This window comes from Stegodyphus dumicola, chromosome 5, assembly GCF_044657685.1.
Source record: "Stegodyphus dumicola isolate Sdum_Otavi_A_Nest chromosome 5, ASM4465768v1".
Lineage (NCBI taxonomy): Eukaryota > Metazoa > Arthropoda > Arachnida > Araneae > Eresidae > Stegodyphus > Stegodyphus dumicola.
The window spans coordinates 124,264,544-124,282,634 of NC_140772.1; the positions used below are offsets into that span (position 1 = coordinate 124,264,544).

Genomic DNA, 18,091 nt, shown 5'->3' on the forward strand with positions numbered 1-18,091 from the left:
CATCGCTAGTTTTGTTTTCAACTGAGTTGAATTTAAGGAGATCAGCAATAGCTTGCTTTTTTAGGGTAGTGTAAGGGTTAACATTGGGTGAGAGATTAGCTCTCTCTAAGTATATATATTCCTACCGAAAGCTGGTTCGGTAACTGAGATTTCATTATCTAAGTTTGCTGATGGCTGACACTCACTCATATTTCACCGAGGTAAATCAGAGCGAGGAAATCAAAAAGCAAAAATAGCGTACCAAAATCCAGAGCAGCAGCTTCGGCGAAATACCGGAAGAATTTTAGGTACTTTTCCGTTTCGCCGGCGCAAATCTCGCCAAGCAGACTTTATTGGCGACAACATACAGTATACACATAAAAAATATTTAAAAAAATGTTAGTTTTAAGAATTCTTTTTTTAAAGATAACATTTTAATATCGCTTAAAATTTTATAAAAAACCGATAAATAAAGACAATAAATTTGTAAAAAGACATTAATTTAAGAATTTAATACGCTTTCATGGTTCAGCATCCTCATTCGCCGGTTCATATCACGTAACCCCAAGCGATCTCATCTCACGTAAACTACTCTCAACAAAAATCTAATGCTCTCAGTAATTATCTACATTAATTTCAAGTTAAATCTTAATTTGGAACACAAGTTTAAATGCAAGAAATATTTCAATTCGTACGAATAGCTTACTCAGAAATTATGTAAAACTGCAGTACTTTACTTCGCTAATGTATTCTCATTAGAATTGATGAATTTAACTCTTGACTTTACCTTTTCTATATTTTCGGCTTCGGGTAAGCGCTGTGATTGCATCCTAATTGACTTAATTACCGAAAATGGCCTTGGACATAAAAATGAACTATCTGATAAAAATTCTATGTAATTATATGTCAGTATTGAAAGAACCAATCAATCTGATAAGAAAAAGCTGCGATTTGTTTTGAAAATGAGGCGTAAAAGGTTACCAGCGAGAATATTCCGTTTGGCATCGGTTGCACCATTATTAGCGACTTTATCGCTTGCGCCGGCAAAACGGAAAAGTACCGAATTTTATAACTCAGATTGATTTTTTTTTTTAAACTCAGAATGCACGTAATTTATATAATCTTAAGAATTATGACATAGTATTCTCAAATAAACAGATGTCTTGTTTTGCACGTGCTAAGTCTTTCTGCATCGATAGGCGAAATGTTACCTGTTTGTTTCGGTTACAGTTAATGATTATTGTTTTGTACACCTGTACTACCTAAAGTGGTGATTTTGGGTGTGGTAAACAGACTATACAGCAAATTATTTGGTTTCAAAATTGTCGCGTACATGTTCTCTACCTCTATTGAAAATATATGAATGTATTGTATCGTATGTCTTATTTAATTACATAAACTTTAGGTGATTGGTGCCGAAATGCTACCTGTTTGTTTCGGTTACAGTTAATGATTATTGTTTTGTACACCTGTACTACCTAAAGTGGTGATTTTGGGTGTGGTAAACAGACTATACAGCAAATTATTTGGTTTCAAAATTGTCGCGTACATGTTCTCTACCTCTATTGAAAATATATGAATGTATTGTATCGTATGTCTTATTTAATTACATAAACTTTAGGTGATTGGTGCCAGGAACTGTAGAGCCGTTAAAAATGGTTAGAAATTCCCTTTAATTGTGTTATACGTGTTACGGCTAGATTCATCATGAATACTGGAAAATTTTACCCTGTAATGCTGTTGGCTAGTGCTACTCTTGGTCTTAGTGCTCTCTGCATCATTATTTCATTTACAACTCCTTACTGGCTCGTCTCTGATGGATTAGCGCCAGAGGAGAAGTTTCAGAGATTAGGTTTGTGGGAAGCTTGTTTTAAAAGGTTTGTGGACATTTATTATCGTTATGATCGAGAATTTCAAGGCTGTAAGTGGATATTTGATGAAGACTATAATGTTATCCATGACTTTTTATCTCCACGTAAGTATGTCAACGGTTCTGACATAAAATGCTCAAAATGAACCAGTTCAATTTCTTTAAGTAATTTTTTTTCTCGATGACATCATATATATAATTTTGCTGTAGTGTGGCATTGAATAACAAAATGTTTTAAATTCACAAATTGTTTTCTCGTACTGCTTTTTATCGCAGCTGATGAACTGCAGTGTTGCATAGATAATTAGTGATATAAACATTTTAGATATTTTTTAATGTATTTTATGCTGCTATAGCAAAATGTATAATTTTTAAAAAAAATTTCAGGTGGTTACTTTTTTTATAATAGTATTAGTAGTTTGAATTTAAGATAAATGCTAAAACACATAACAATCTTTGGTACTATTCGGTTTCGAGGGCCTTAAAAAAAAATTGCAACGAAAATGTATGCGCAAAAGCACCAAATCTAGCAAACTTGCCCATTTAACAGTGCGCCAAATATAAGATTATATAGTTCTATATTTCTTAAGATGCCATTGAAATACTAGTTTAATTTTTAAATCCTTTTTTGATATCCTATGGATTTAATAATTTGGGAATTGCCCGTGACGAAAAGTCTGCAATAGAATTTTGAGTAAAGTGCAGAATCACCCACTGCTTGACATGTTTTTAAGAATTGCACATACTCGTTATCCATGTGCACATCGACCTATTTTCACTTAAAAAAAAATCCTAGAATTGCACAAAAATGGCATTGCGCACACCCTTGACTTTATCTATGTACACATCGACCTATTTTCACTTAAAAAGAAATCCTAGAATTGCACAAAAATGGCACTCCGCACACCTTTGATTTTATCTATGTGAACATCGACCAATTTTCTCTTAAAAAGTTTAAAAAAAAAAAATTGTCAAAAATCCAATTGTTTTTACCCTTGTAAAAAGCGGCAAAAAATAAGTGAGCGATTCTGCACTTTACCGAGAATATTTTCAAAGAAAAGGTATAATTCATTATAAAACATTACGGTTAATCTTTGGATTATGGTAACTTGGCGATTTTTTGGTGACCAACCCTGCTACAGCAACCTGCTAGTTTTTGTTTGGACGCCATTTTGTTTTCATGAAGTAAAGGCATGTTTTTTAAAAACATTTTTTTCCAACAATCTGCTAGCCAAATTACGCTTATGCAAAAAATTGAAGAAGTAGGTGCAAAATTGGGAGAAAGTGCAGAATCGCACACTGCCTGCCACGTTTTTAAGAATTGCACATACACGGTATCATCCATGTACACGCCAACCTATTTTCACTTTAAAAAAAATCCCACAATTGCACACACTCTTGACTTTATCCATGTACACTGCTAAAGTCCTAGCTAGTAACCTTTGACCGCCTTACCAAAATGTCGCCAAACTACCTGTTACTATATTCCAAAGATTAGGCGGGGATTTTATCAGTCCTAAATTACAGATTCAATGTACTTCCTTTTAATACAACAGTAAATTTCCGCACAAAACCCACAAATCTAAATGACGAGCTTTATTTTATCTTATGCTCCTTCAAATGGGTTTTCATCCGCAGAGAACCCGTTGGCGCCGTTGCATTTTTTACTCGCCAAGCTCGTGGTTTATCGACAATGATCCGCGCCGTAAACTTGATATTTTGTTAACGTGATTTTTAGTGCATGTAAAAAGTTAGCAGACAAAACAATATATTAAGCATGTGGTAGTAAAAATTCACAGATAATAAGCATGTAGATGTAAAACTAACCGGTTAAACGTGATATATTCATTTAATAATATGAATTAGTATTAATGTACTGAAATTAACCGGTTAAACGCGATAAACGAAAAAAAATTGTCTTAAATTCCAGTTAACACAAAAAACAATATATTCCTTACACCAGCAGTGGTTTGCTAATTTTGATGACCATGGTGATGCATCAAACTATTCTGTCATCTTAGATAATCAATAATATTTTTGATTTCAATTTAATCATCTATTTATGTCACACCTGCCATCCTCTGAAAGGTTATTGTTAGAAAAGCATTAACATTATCTTGTTAAAATTTTACACCATCAAAATTTATTTATTCTCATAATTTTAGAGGACAATAACTAATAATAAAAATAAAAGCATTATTTATTTATTTAAAATGCACATGCACATTTTTGCGGCCTACGGAAACAAATTATTTTAGAGGTTGGAAACATCATGATTCTGCTCATGGTTCTTAGAGCTGTTAATAATTAAGAACACAAGGTGAACAGCCGTGTTACAAATTAGCGTTGACCCCTCCCGCCGTATTTTCTTCCTTTCATCCTGAGGAGAACCGGCATCTATCTACGAAAATATTTCTATCTATTCATTGTTAAAAAATTCAGAAAAAATAATAATAAATAAGAGAAGAATAATATAAATCTGCAAATGCGAACAACAACAGTGATAATTCAACAAAATGAACGCAAGAGGAATGGTTGCAAACTTCGAACAAGCGAATAGGATAAATCTGCTGGGTTACCAGGCTTGAACTATTATCGCCAAAGTTGGCGATGTTTACATTTACGGGGTTCTCTGCAGAAGTGCTTCCAAAATAATAATAAATAAGAGAAGAATAATATAAATCTGCAAATGCGAACAACGACAGTGATAATTCAACAAAATGAACGCAAGAGATATGGTTGCAAACTTCGAAGAAGCGAATACAATAAATCCGCTGGGTTACCAGGTTTGAACTATTGTCGCCAAAGTTGGCGATGTTTACATTTACCAGGTTCTCTGCAGAAGTGCTTCCCTTCAAATACTTTTTTATAGAAGTTATTAAAGATTGGGTACTATTCGGTTTCGAAGGCCGTAAAAAATCGCCAAACTATTGTTGATGCCAATGCTACCAAAAATAATTGCTTCAAGAAAGGAAGTATAATAGTAAATAACAATTTAAGTTTGATGTTTTAATTTAGATGAAAGGTTAATTTTATATAATACTTTTTTATTATTATAATTTATATGAAAAAGGCTAAACATGACTGAATGAAAGTATAAGAGTAAATAACTATTTCAGATCATTATTATAATTTATATAAAAATTGCTAAACATAACTGAATGGATGCCTGCATCACTATTTCGCTACAGATTTATCGTTAAAGCATAGTTTCATCTCGTTGGTTGTTCAAACGTAATTTTGGTAAATCTTTAAATTATGGTAACTTGGCGAAAATTTGGCGACCAACCCTGCTACAGCAACCTGCTAGTTTTTGTTTTCACGAAGTAAAGGCATATTTTTTTTTTACTCAACATTTTTTTCAAACAATCTGCTAGCCGAATTACACTTATGCTAGAACTTTTATGGAACAAAAGTGCTTAATCATGACAAAGATTAGCTGCGAAATTGGGAGAAAGTGTAGAATTGCCCACTGCTTGCCGCGTTTTTAAGAATTGCACATACGCGGTATCATCCATGTACACATCAAACTATTTTCACTTAAAAAAAATCCCAGAATTGCACAAAAATGGCATTGCGCACACTCTTGACTTTATCCATGCACACTGCTAAAGTACTAGCTAGTAACCTTTATCGCCTTACCAAAATGTCGCCAAACTACCTGTTACCATATTCCAAAGATTAGCCCTATTTTTTTTTTTTTTTTCACAATTAATACAGTTTTTAATCATTTTGTTATTTAATCCAAATTTCTTCCTTGACCATCTACTGTTTATGAAAGAAAATGTTTGTTCCAGCAATTGTATTCCTTCCTGGTAGATAAATGAATGAACTCTACTAATATTACAAAATTCTTTAAAATCGGAGGTAAATAATTTCAGAAAATATCTAATATTAATCTATTTATATTTGAATGTCTCTTACCCCCACTATGCTATTGAATTGGAAAAGAAAAATGCCAATGCAAAGTTTAAAATAAGGCATAAGATGCAAGCTTAGTTTGATGCAGATTTTGTATTAAACTCTCTTAACTTTTTGGGCTTAGGTTCTTCTTAACAAGCAAACCCTTTGTTCCCCCAACAAAGTAGGAGGAACAACAAACATTTTATATTGAAAGCAATGTAGAACAAAGCAAAAAATAACATGGTACCATCTATCAAGAAAAATAGTCATGAAACAGAATAAATTTATTAGAATTCTGAAAGGCATTAGGATGAACTGGATAGGAATTAATGTTATTAATTAAGTAAGGTAAACTTTTTTTATTGGTGAAACGTTTCAAAGAACTGAAGAAACTTTGTAGATAGTTTTTACAGAACCAAAATCAAAATTGTAATTGAATTTTACTTTAATTAACTATCAAATATTTCGTTATTTTACCGTTTTCAAGATAAGATTTATGTTCCGCGATGCAAAATTTAATGTTCTTTTGGTTTAATTGCAAAGACAAGATATGATGTCACACAGTGACAACATATGCTATAATTTCCTAGTGAAATAAAATCAGAGATGTGATCTTTGAGAGCTGAGTAACAAGTTTTGCTAATAGATGAAGAAATGACCTGAAAGTTGATTTTCTAGAGTATCTGAGCCAAGAGTAAGCCTTTTGTGGAATTTCTGCATTTGAATTTTTGTAGAATTTGTAACTGATAGAAAGATGAAATAATATGACATCAATGTTACTATCGTTATATGTAATAGCGAAATGTCCTTTTTGTCCAAACAAATTTTAAGAGCCTTATCCATGACTGTGGGAGAACATCCTTTATCAGTGACAGCCAATTTCAAATTATTTTCATGAAAAAGCAGAGATTTTAAAGAACAGACTTTGAAAGGATAATATAAATAAGAGTAAAAAGAAAGCATTTTTTTTTTTACATTGCAGGGTGACATGATTTAGCATATAATGCAAACAAAAAATTATTTATGCAGAATCAGTGCTAGGCTTTTTGCCACTTGGTGCAAAATTTATGACAGCAAAATTCTACCATCCAGTTCCTTCTTGAATTCTAAATATTTTGCCGTTTGGTGCTTCCGCACCACCTGCATTTACTGTGGCACTGGCTCTGAGTTTATGCTAAAAAAAAGTTTATTGAAATTAAATTTTATGTAGATAATTAGTATAAAGGAAAGGAATTATGGAATTAAATTTAAAAAATGGACTAGCACCGTGCACAGCAGCACCACGGGTCAAGTGTTCAATCCCCGGGCTGGGCAAGGTTGACTCAGTCTTTCATCTCTTAAGTGGGACAATAAAATGAGTACCAAGTATTGTGTTGAATCTAGTTGAATATTATTTCATTTAGTCATTTTCGCCTTTAAGTTAAATCGACTCCATTCTATAGCACTCGAAAAGAAATATTTTAAATAAACAATTACATTTTTCTTGCTTAAAAAAAAAGCCAAACTTCATTTGCTTATGCACTTTAGGAAATCAAAACATTATTCTAGTCTTTCTTACTGTTGCCAAACTAAAAAAAAAAAAAAAAAAATCTTTCTAAAAAGGAACACAACGGCTGTTGAATATCGTTAACAAACATAAATCATGGAGCTCACAACATACTCCCACCTTTTGATTTTCTTAAAATGTTCTATGAAAATCAAAACATTAAATAAAAATAAAAATTTAAACTTTCTACTCAATATACTCACAATATAAGTTAAATCATAATACAGAACATATACTAAAAAAAATCATCCTTTGGGTGGGAGGTCCGCCCGATTATGACTGCCAGGAATATGTCTCCATGAATCCACTGGCCCACCAGTGGCCGAGCGGTAAAGTCGCTGAACACTCCTAGTTCGGTCCGAGGTTCGAATTCCACGAACGGGCTGGCTGCATGGGTGTTTTCGGGATTTTCCCCATGTGTAAAGTGCATACAAGTCAAATTCCCTTAGAAAGTCCTCCACAAAGGCATCCCTCCCCTTAGGTAGATAGCCCTAGTGTGCTTTGCCATAATTAAATACGCCATGAATCTACTGAAGTCATACTTCGAATTTCCTTAACTCTATTTTTAACGGAAGTACTCCAATTATCTTCATTCTTAATCCAAAACAAAGCGGTTGAAGAATCTGTCCAACATGTGGTTGGGACTTCTGTCAAATTCATTTCTTTTATAATGTAAGATATAATGTGTGCTCCTACATAACAGGCTAATAATTCCTACCTGGGAATAGTTGCTTTTGCCAAGGGAGCAACTCTGCTCTTAGCTTGAATTAAGTGAATTTTTAGTTCATTACGGTGTTCTTTACGAAGAAATACAACTGCGCTAAGTGCAGATTTACTAGCATCTACAAAAGTGTGAAGCCATAATCCATCTCGGGAACCATCACAATCAACATATCTTGGAATTTTAATTTCCGATAATAAATGAAGATCTTCCATCCACAGTGAAAACCTTTTACAAACACTTTCAGGATATACCTCATCCCAGCTTAATTTAAGAGTCCAACTTTCTTGTATTAGCATCTTCATGCATATACAGTGGATGGATAAAAATATGGAAACACCTTGTGAAATGCATGTTTGAAAAGAAAGATTGATTTTAATGAAATATGTAGGTGGCGCTGGCATTTTTGACTACTGTCGCCACATATACAACTTCGTAAATGTGCTAAACAGTTCAGTTGTTTTCTGAGAACTGTTATGTGAGGTTGTCATTGCATTATGTCAGAGTTAACAGACTTCGAACGTGGGCAAATTGTTGGAGCACGTATGGTAGGTGCTTCCGTAAGCAAGGTAGCCGAGGTGTTTAGTGTTTCAAGAGGTACTGTATCGAAGATTTATTCCGCATATTTGAAAAGCAGAAAAACATCATCTGCTAAATCACAGCGCGGACGAAAGTGTGTCCTGAGTGATCGTGACAGATGATCATTAAGGGCAATTGTGACGAAAAATAAGAAGACCACAGCTGCAAAAGTTACTGCTGAAATGAATGTTGTGTTACCGAACCCTGTGAGTACCAAAACAATTAGAAGGGAGCTTCATAAACAGGGAATTGCTGGCCGTGCTCCAATTGAGAAGCCACTCATCAGTGATGCTAATGCCCGTAACAGGAAAAGGTGGTGTTTAAGTCATAAAGCCTGGACTATAGAGCAGTGGAAGCGAGTAATATGGTCTGACGAGTCTTCTTTCACATTGTTTCCCCACTTCTGGCCGAGTTTACGTCTGGAGAACGCCATCTCAAGCCTATAATACAGACTGCTTGTTGCCAAGATTGAAACATGGCGGGGGTTCTGTTATGGTTTGGGCAGCCATATCGTGGTTCTCTGCTAGCCCCATGATAACTGTGTCAGGGCACATGACTGACAAGACTTATGTGAACATTTTGGCCGATCACGTTCATCCCCTGGTACAAACTTTGTTCCCCGATGGTGATGGTGTATTCCAAGACGACAAAGCCCCTGTTCACACAGCTCAGATTGTCCAGGACTGGTTTTCTGAGCATGAGGATGAGTTGTCCCATCTCCCCTTGCCACCACAGTCACCAGACCTGAATATTATCGAACCTTTGTGGTCTACATTGGAACGGAAAGTGCGTTCTCGTTATCCACTGCCAACATCGTTATCTGAACTTGCCACCGTTTTGCAGGAAGAATGGTATAATATTCCCTTGGCAAGCATACAGGAACTGTATTTATCCATTCCGAGAAGACTGCAAGCTGTTTTGGATGCCAACGGGTTTCCTACACCATCTTAAGCAAAGAAACATGTTTTTTTAAAGGTGTTTCCATATTTTTGTCCAACCCCTGTAGTTACTGGACACAACATCCTAATATGATCAAAAATTCCATTGACAGCTGAAAGAATATTTCTTCTGGTTACAGGTTCTTTTTCAAAGGAAACGTTTTCTAAGATACAAAAAAGGACATCTTTATTTCTGTTCCACAATAATCCAAGAACGGGAGATTCCTTTTATCTTCTGTTAAAGAAATATATACCCATCCGCGTAAGTCAAAACATGCTGAAGCTAGAATTTGTTTAGCCTCATGTACAAATTGCAGTAATTCCTTTTCATCAGATACATATATTACACAGTTATCCACATAAAAGGCATTTCTTAACTTGCGCACAGTTTCTGGAAAAACATCACGGCATTCCTCCAAATGAAAATTAATGACTGCAGCCAAAAGGAATGGACTGCATGTGAGTCCAAAGACTACCCTTTTATGATGATAAATTTTTAATTTTCTTTTCTCAAAATTCTCCCACCATAAAAATCTCAAATAGTCTTGGTCTTCTTCCGCAACAGAAATTTTTAAGAAGGCCTTTCTTATGTCTGAAATGATGGCAATTGATCTTTCCCGAAACCTCAGTAGCAGTGAAAGAATTTTCTCTAAGAGGTTTGGTCCTCTGGTAAACATTCCTGGAAAACAACATCATAATCTGCATATCTGCCTTCCTTAATAAGTTTCTCCGGAATTGAAGCACACCTGTGCTCTGCAACCAATTTATTTTCCTTCAAAATCTCCTGTTTTTCTAGCCAAGGCAGCTTCATGATGTAATGACCTTCTTTATCCCTTCTCACCGTTTGCTGGAACTGTTTCATAAGTAATTGATGTGTCTCTTTAGATTTTATTTCAACAGGATCTCTGATGCCTAGAGTATGAGTTCCACAGATTAGCAATTAATGCATTTTTTATCAGTAGAGAGGTGATTAAGTTCGTAGAGGTTTTAACAGGATCCTCATGAAACATTTTCTCCATAATCAACCAGCCCAAAAGCGTTTCATATGCGACTAAGTCGCACTTAAGATAATGAGTTTTCTCCATAAAGAAATGACCACAAAAGTCACCTTTAATCAATATCTCGATATCGGGAAAATTCTCTCCATAATCATTAAGCGGTATCTTCTTTTCCTTTAACTCTTTTTCCCATGATCCTCCTTTCATTAGTCAGAAATTTTTTCAAAAAATAATAGACTGATCTAGAGTTTCTATCTTACAGGAAAATGTGTTGTTTAAGCATTCAATTTCAAGTTCATACTGACGATGTTCATACTGACATTCCTTCATCTCTGTCATTAATCCTTCAAAAAATGTGTGAATCAAAAACATGTCGCCATTTTGTTCCATACCCATCTCATCTACAGTTGTCTTCAATACGTATGTATGTTGGGAACCACTATCAATGAGTACCCGTACTTGTTTTTCTTTATTTCCTGATTTAAATCTAACCTGTAACGTCTGAAGTAGAACTTCACCAGAGTAACAATGATTTGACAGGCTGCTATTGTTTGGTTTTGATTCTTCAGGTTTAAGAGAATTATTCATTAATCTTTTAGTTTTCAGCTCTTGACACATTAAAACCAGATGCCTTTTTCCACAAAGAATACATTTAATATTTTTCTTGCAAAATTTTGACCTATGTACAGCTCTTAAACATGTAAAGCAGACTTTCTTATCCTTTAAAATAACTTGTTTCTGCTGGAAATTCAGAGTTTGAGCCTTAAAACAATCTCTGCTCTCCTGTGTCTTTTCACAAAATAAACAAGCTACATTTTGTTTTCTCTTTTCGAAAACTGAAAATAAATCTGCAGCTGTTGGTTAAGAGCTTTATTCTTTCTCCCCTTTTTCATATTTATTTGAAAACTCAGATTTCGCTAAGAGAACTCGCTCCTCTCTTTCTACTTCCGTTTTCATCAACAATAACAACCTTTTTAGCTTTTCACTGTATGAATTCTATGCTGACTCATCCAGTGTACTAACTATTGGATTTCTCAACCACACCCTTAAAATGTCCTCTGGAATGCAAGATTCAATGAGAGGGAAAAGCATGGCAGAATATTTATCCGATGTCAAACCAATGGATTCCAGACCTCTCAAATAGGATTCCAGTTTATCGTACAGTCTAACAGTGTCTAATTTTCGGGTACTGCCTGTAGCATTTTTTACGACTAACTTTGGCAATTTTCATTTGTAGAACTCAATAAGTAATTCATCTTGACCAAAACGAGATTTTGGGCATTCTACCACTTTATTATAATTTTCACCTGTTGGCGGTTAACTGTTTACAATATCATGAGCTCTTGTCTCTTTCGACATACATTGTATTAAATACTGAAATTTATCTTTCTTTTCTATATTTTGATCTTCATGAATTCTTTGGGACTGGCTCCAAAAGGCAAGCCAGTTCTTAATTTGACCAGTAAATTTAACAAATTCAATCTTTGGTAATTTCAATTTTCGTTCAACCTGAACGAGAGAAGAACAAACTAACTGGTTACACTGATCCTTTAAAATTCTATTTATACAAATATCTACTTTGACTGTAATGCTATCCATCTTCTCATTGTGTTCTTCAATAATTAAATATTCACGCTCATATTTTTCTGCATCAGAATCTGAAACTAATAAATTACTTATTTCAGAATTGAAACTAGAAAGCTGAGCATATATCCTTTTTATTAATTTTTTAGTTTTAAGAAATTAATAAAAAATCATAACTAACTTTTTAAACTAGCAAAATTTGATCGAATTTCTACTTCATTAGGTTTTTCTTGATTTAATAAATCACTCAAGGCATTAAAAGTTTTAGTAAAATTAGCTCTAACAGGCGAGCGATTCTTCAGTAATAATTCCATGCTTAAAAAGTTTAATGGATTTACCTTCAAAATCCAGTGAGATCATGTCCCAGTTGTCACCACTAATATTGCGTTGAATCTACCTGAATATTATTTCATTCAGTCGTTCTTACCTTTAAATTAAACCTAACTCTATTCTATAATACTTGAAAAAAAATATTTTAAATAAACAATTACATTTTTCATGCTTAAAAAAGCCAAACTTCATTTGCTTACACACTTAAGGAAATCAAAACATTATTCTAATTTTTCTTACTATTGCTAAACTACAAAAACAAAATCTGTCTAAAATGGAACACAACGGCTGTTGAATATCGTTAACAAATATAAATCATGGAGCTCACAACACCAAGTTCACTTGGGAACTGAAACACCAAGGCTCCTGCAACAAGCTGACCATTTGTCCAGAGCATATACACATGCATCCTGGGGCCCCACGGTCAGGAAAACTGATATCGGAGCACTGCAGGCCATGGCTAAAGTGACCACATTTTCATTGAGACAAAGCAGGACAAATGGAATGAAATGAGAATTGTAATTTAGGTATAAAAGGAGACCAATAATTAAAAACAAAAATATATTTTATTGTATACATTCATATACTTGTCTATAAATATACAAAAATATATTTATTATTAACTATTGGTAACTATAAAAATATTTGTGAAAAACTATAATTTGAATATTATTATGTTTTTTAATTAGTTTAAAATTTTATTTAAAAAATTATGATTTTCGTTCACGGTCATATTTTTTTATATGATCCTGTATTAAACTGTGAAATTTCTCACATGAATTACTAAAATTATATTTTATGTTTAGTACATATTTTAAAGTTTTAATGTTCAACTGCGTTTTTCAACTGTCCATATTTTATTGATACTAGATCCTGGAAGGAAAAGCGCGTGTTCTACAATTTTAAAATTATTTTCATAAGCAATATTATTTTGTTTAAAAATAAAGATATAACTCCGTGCATTTTTTTTTTTTTTTTTTTTTTTTTTTTTTTTTTTGTGCATGTCCATATTTGCAGACAACCAGCATTTAATTTTTTTCTTCAGTATCGTATCTTTTTACCAATGACATCTCATCAAAAAGATCATTTTCGCAAATATTATTTTTCGGAAAATGGTTACTAATATATTAAAAAGATTTTTCTTCATACACCCATAAAATCTCTTTTTTAATGTCACCCAATGAAAGTTTTTAATATCCTTGAATTGAACTGTCCGTTCTTCGAGATATTCCAAGCAGTTATTATAAAAATTTCTGACTTCTTTCAGAAAATCAGGTCGTTTAATGACATCTTGTTCTTCCAACCTAGTGATGTCCTTTCGAATAACTAAATACAGTCAAAAGTCGTTAATCCGGACTCGTCGGGACTTCGTCGATTCCGGATTATCGATTTTTCTGGATTATAGATCATCAGTTTAAATCTCGTAAGATGGCATGCAGAAATTCTAAAATTAAAAATATGAAACCGTAATTTATGAAATAAAGAACAATTATGATCTAAAGGGCATCAAAATTTGCAAAAAGAAAAAGCTTAATATTTATTTGTTTACTTTATTAAACATTTCTTTCAATGTAAGTTGTTTAAGTTTTGCTTCGTTTCATGTGATAATACTTTCTCTTTAATTCTATTAAACAGACATAATTTCTTGTTCAGTTACAAAGTTCCGCCGTTCAAGTCCTATAATTGCTGTGTCAAGAACACCGACTAATTTGTCAATCGAAATTTTTTTGTTTTCAATAAACTCTGTCACTTTTCTTCGCTATCGGAAGCGAATTATAATGACGAGGAACTTGTTTTAAATCATATCAAAGACGGAGCATATCGAGATGAAATACTACATTTGGTAAGGAATTATAAGCCAAATAAAATAAAAACATCTGCGCTGAAGATAAGGATAGTGCTGACAAATCAACTTCCAATTCATTAGGCGCCCGCCCCGAGCAGCGTGAAATTGATAAACAGATTTCGGATTTCAAAACATACTTTCGCTTTAGATCCTTTACACATTAACAAATATATATCAGAAATTCTATTTGATATAATCGAAAGTTTAAACTTACTTTTATAAAATTGCTCTTACAGTCTGCAAAAAATAATAAGCCGGATGCAATTCGAAAATTAAGGAACAACGCAATCATCAACATTAACTGAAATAGATAATTAGATAATTTTAGCTTATATGTCCATTATACATAAAATGCGCACGCGAAAACGTATTCTGCACTTGCGCACACTCATATGCGCAGTCGTAAAAGGTCTTACGCGCACGCGTGAACGCCTCTGCGCATGTGTCAACGTAGCGCATGCGCAGAAAGTTTTTAGTTTTGATGTCCGGATTATAGATCATTCCGAATTAACGACTTTTGACTGTAAATGTAATTGTTATCAGTTCTTTCTCGCAATTTCGTTTTCAAATTATTGATTTCATTTGACACTTCTGTAATTGAAATTTTGTCCCCTTCAATAATTTTCACAGCATTCTGAAATAATATAGCTTGGTTGTGGATGAACTGAAGCCAAATTTGTGATGTGTCATTTTCAAAAAAAAGCTGCAATATTCTTGGACATTTATCTTGTAATGAAAAGTATGATTTTAATGGTTCGTATATTTTAAAAATATTTTTTACAGCTGGTAAAAGAGCTAGCCATCATGTTTTGCTGCAACCAATAATTCTTTAATATTCGATTTCTGCACAAAAATCGTTCGAACTTTCAACGCTCACAGTATATATAAAAATACAAATAAATTTCTGCATTAATATTTTCAACATCCACTGAAAGTAAGTCAGATGCTGTTTGAATCGTATTGTGTAGAATGTGCGCTGTGCAACCTACTCCGATAATTTTTTGATTCAAATGCTCGTTAAGAAAGTTTCCTAAAAACGTTATTGATGCCTCTTCTAGCTTTACCACCAAAATTTGCATTAGTGTTATCCTCACAATGGGTAATAATTTTATTGTTTCAATTATTCTTTTTTAAAATAGTACTTATTGAATCAAAATTATTTGTGAAGTTTCACCCGGCAATTAAACAAAATCTAATATTCCTGTTTCTGGATCAAAAAGTCTAACAATTATGGGAAATAATTTTAAATCTTTGTGGTTGGAAGCATCATAATATATGGATATAAATGTACATTTAATCTAATTCTTTCTACAATTGTCAAATGGAATATGGTGAAAAAACAATTAATTGCTTCGGTTTTTGGTCCTTGCACATGAATATTTTTTGTTGTACAATGTTTTGATCATTTGTGGCATACAATTAATTGATCTGAAACTTTGATTGGGATTTATGTTGTGGAAAGCAAATACCCCTTACGCTAATGCTAGCTGTTCCTCCTTTAACAATACATATTCCTTGGCGAGATGTAACGACAATGATCGAAAACCACCAAGTAAATCTAACTCATTACATCGCCTAATTTAGTTTACACTGCGTGCATTTTTTAATGTATTTTTTTATATCTTTATATTCACTATAATAATTAATAAATACAGTCAAAAGTCTTTAATCCGGACTCGTCGGAACTTCGGCGATTCCGGATTATAGATCAGTTTAAATCTGGTAAGATGGCATGCAGAAATTATAAAATTAAAAATATGAAACCGTAATTTATAAAATAATGAGCAATTATGATCTAAAGGGTATCAAAATTTACCAAAAAAGAAGCCTAATATTTATTTGTTTACTTTATCAAACATTTCTTTCAATGTAAGTTGTTAAAGTTGCTTCGTTTTATGTGATAATACATTCTCTTTAATTCTATAAACAGAGATAATTTCTTGTTCAGTTACAAAGTTCCGCTGTTCAAGTCCTATAATTGCTGTGTCTACCGACTAATTTGTCAATCGAAATTTTTTCGTTTTCAATAACCTCTGTCACTTTCTTCGCTATCGGAAGCGAATTATAATGACGAGGAATTTGATTTAAATCATGTCAAAGACGGAGTACATCGTCTTTGCGTAAAGCATACCTTACGCATAGCCGAAATTAGAAAATTGCAACCAGAAAACTATTTGATTTAAATCATATCAAAGACGGAGTACATCGAAATTAAATACTACATTTAGTAAGGAATTATAAGCTGAATAAAATAAAAACATCTGCTCTGAAGATAATGATAGTATTGACAAATCAACTTCCAGTTCATTGCACGCCGCGACGTCTCCCCCCCCCCCCGCGCGCAGAGCAGCGTGAAATTGATAAACAGATTTCGGAACGGTTAGATAAACAAAGAATATGCCTTTATCCATTTTTTATAGCAATTCATTTTTTGTTTGATGGACATTCAAACATACTTTCGTTTTCTAGATCCTATGGGAGCTCCAGCATTGGAAATTCTATTTGACATAATCAAAAGTTCAAGCTTACTTTTAGAAAATTGCTCTTACAGTCTGCAAAAAATAATAAGCCGGATCCAATTCGAAAATTAAGGAACAACGCAATCATCAACATTAACTGAAATAGATAATTAGATAATTTTAGCTTATACCGTCCGTTATACATTAAACGCGCACGCGAAAATGTATTCTGCACTTGCGCAGACGCATATGCGCAGTCGTAAATGTCTTGGGCGCACGAGTAAAACGCCTATGCGCATGCGTCAATGAGACACATGCGCAGAAGGATTTTAGCTTTGAGGTCCGGATTATAGATCATTCCGGATTATGGGTGTCCGAATTAACGACTTTTGACTGTAATAGGTAATATATTTTTACAGTACATTTAAAATAAGAAATGCAAATGTTTTCTAAAAAGCGGGACATTTTAAAAAATCGGCGGGACGCGGAACAGTCCTCCAAAAAACGGGACTGTCCCGAAAAAATCGGGACGTGTTAGCCATGGCCCACTAGTTCTGTTGTGCTACTGAGTTTAGTTAATTTCATAATGGGATCATTTCATTTCACAAGAGATAAAAATCATGATAGATAATAATTTTAGATATTTTTATTGTTATTTATAATTAAAGTTCTTATTTCAAGATATACCGTAATTTCCTGAAGAAACGCCGCGGCGTTTACGTGTTTAAAACTTAAATTTTCAGCGGGTGCGGCGTTTAGGTGCACTAAAAATAAAATATTTCCTATGATGGTCATTGTACATAGTTTGGATGGCCTTGTCATTGTGCATAGATTGGTGCTGTTCCCACACAAAAGACCACTCAGTTGCTTTTTGCGAACATTATTTTGTTTACATTCTTTCCCTTGAACGGACCTACATGCCTTATTCACCCTAAACGAGATCTCAGAACAATAACATTCTTCCCCCTTTCAAATCAACATTCTCATCAGTTTGAATAGTCTCTCTCCTCTGCCATTCGATGAATCTTTCGGGACCCATCCTCTTTCCACCCCTGCCTTTTCTGCAATTTTTTTCAAAGGCGGACACGACTCCACCTGCCTCGCAATAACGAACTCTGACGTATTTCCCCTTCAGCATGAATGGATTTTTCTTGGCATTCTGCCAAATACAGATCCCATCAGTTAGGGTACAAGTACTTGTTGGATAGTTTTTAATTAGGGAGCGGAAAATTTTTGAAAATGTCTGTAAACAGCACAGAAGCTATACATTTCTTACCTTTAATTTATTTTTGAGTTATGGTTTTATTTCATGCATTTTTCTTAACTGGTATGTCATAT

The 18,091-nt window shown here is 33.5% G+C and overlaps 1 protein-coding gene across 1 annotated transcript in view; it reads left to right on the forward strand.

Moving 5' to 3' along the window:
• The first annotated feature begins 1,229 nt into the window (after window positions 1–1,229).
• The window catches only part of LOC118180211 (uncharacterized), a 61,935-nt gene continuing 45,073 nt past the window's right edge, over window positions 1,230–18,091 (forward strand). Inside the window, exon 1 of the mRNA XM_085817022.1 lies at window positions 1,230–1,954. Within this exon, the coding sequence (XP_085673148.1) occupies window positions 1,687–1,954 (268 nt within the window). The 5' untranslated portion in view covers window positions 1,230–1,686. The remainder of the gene's footprint in view (window positions 1,955–18,091) is intronic.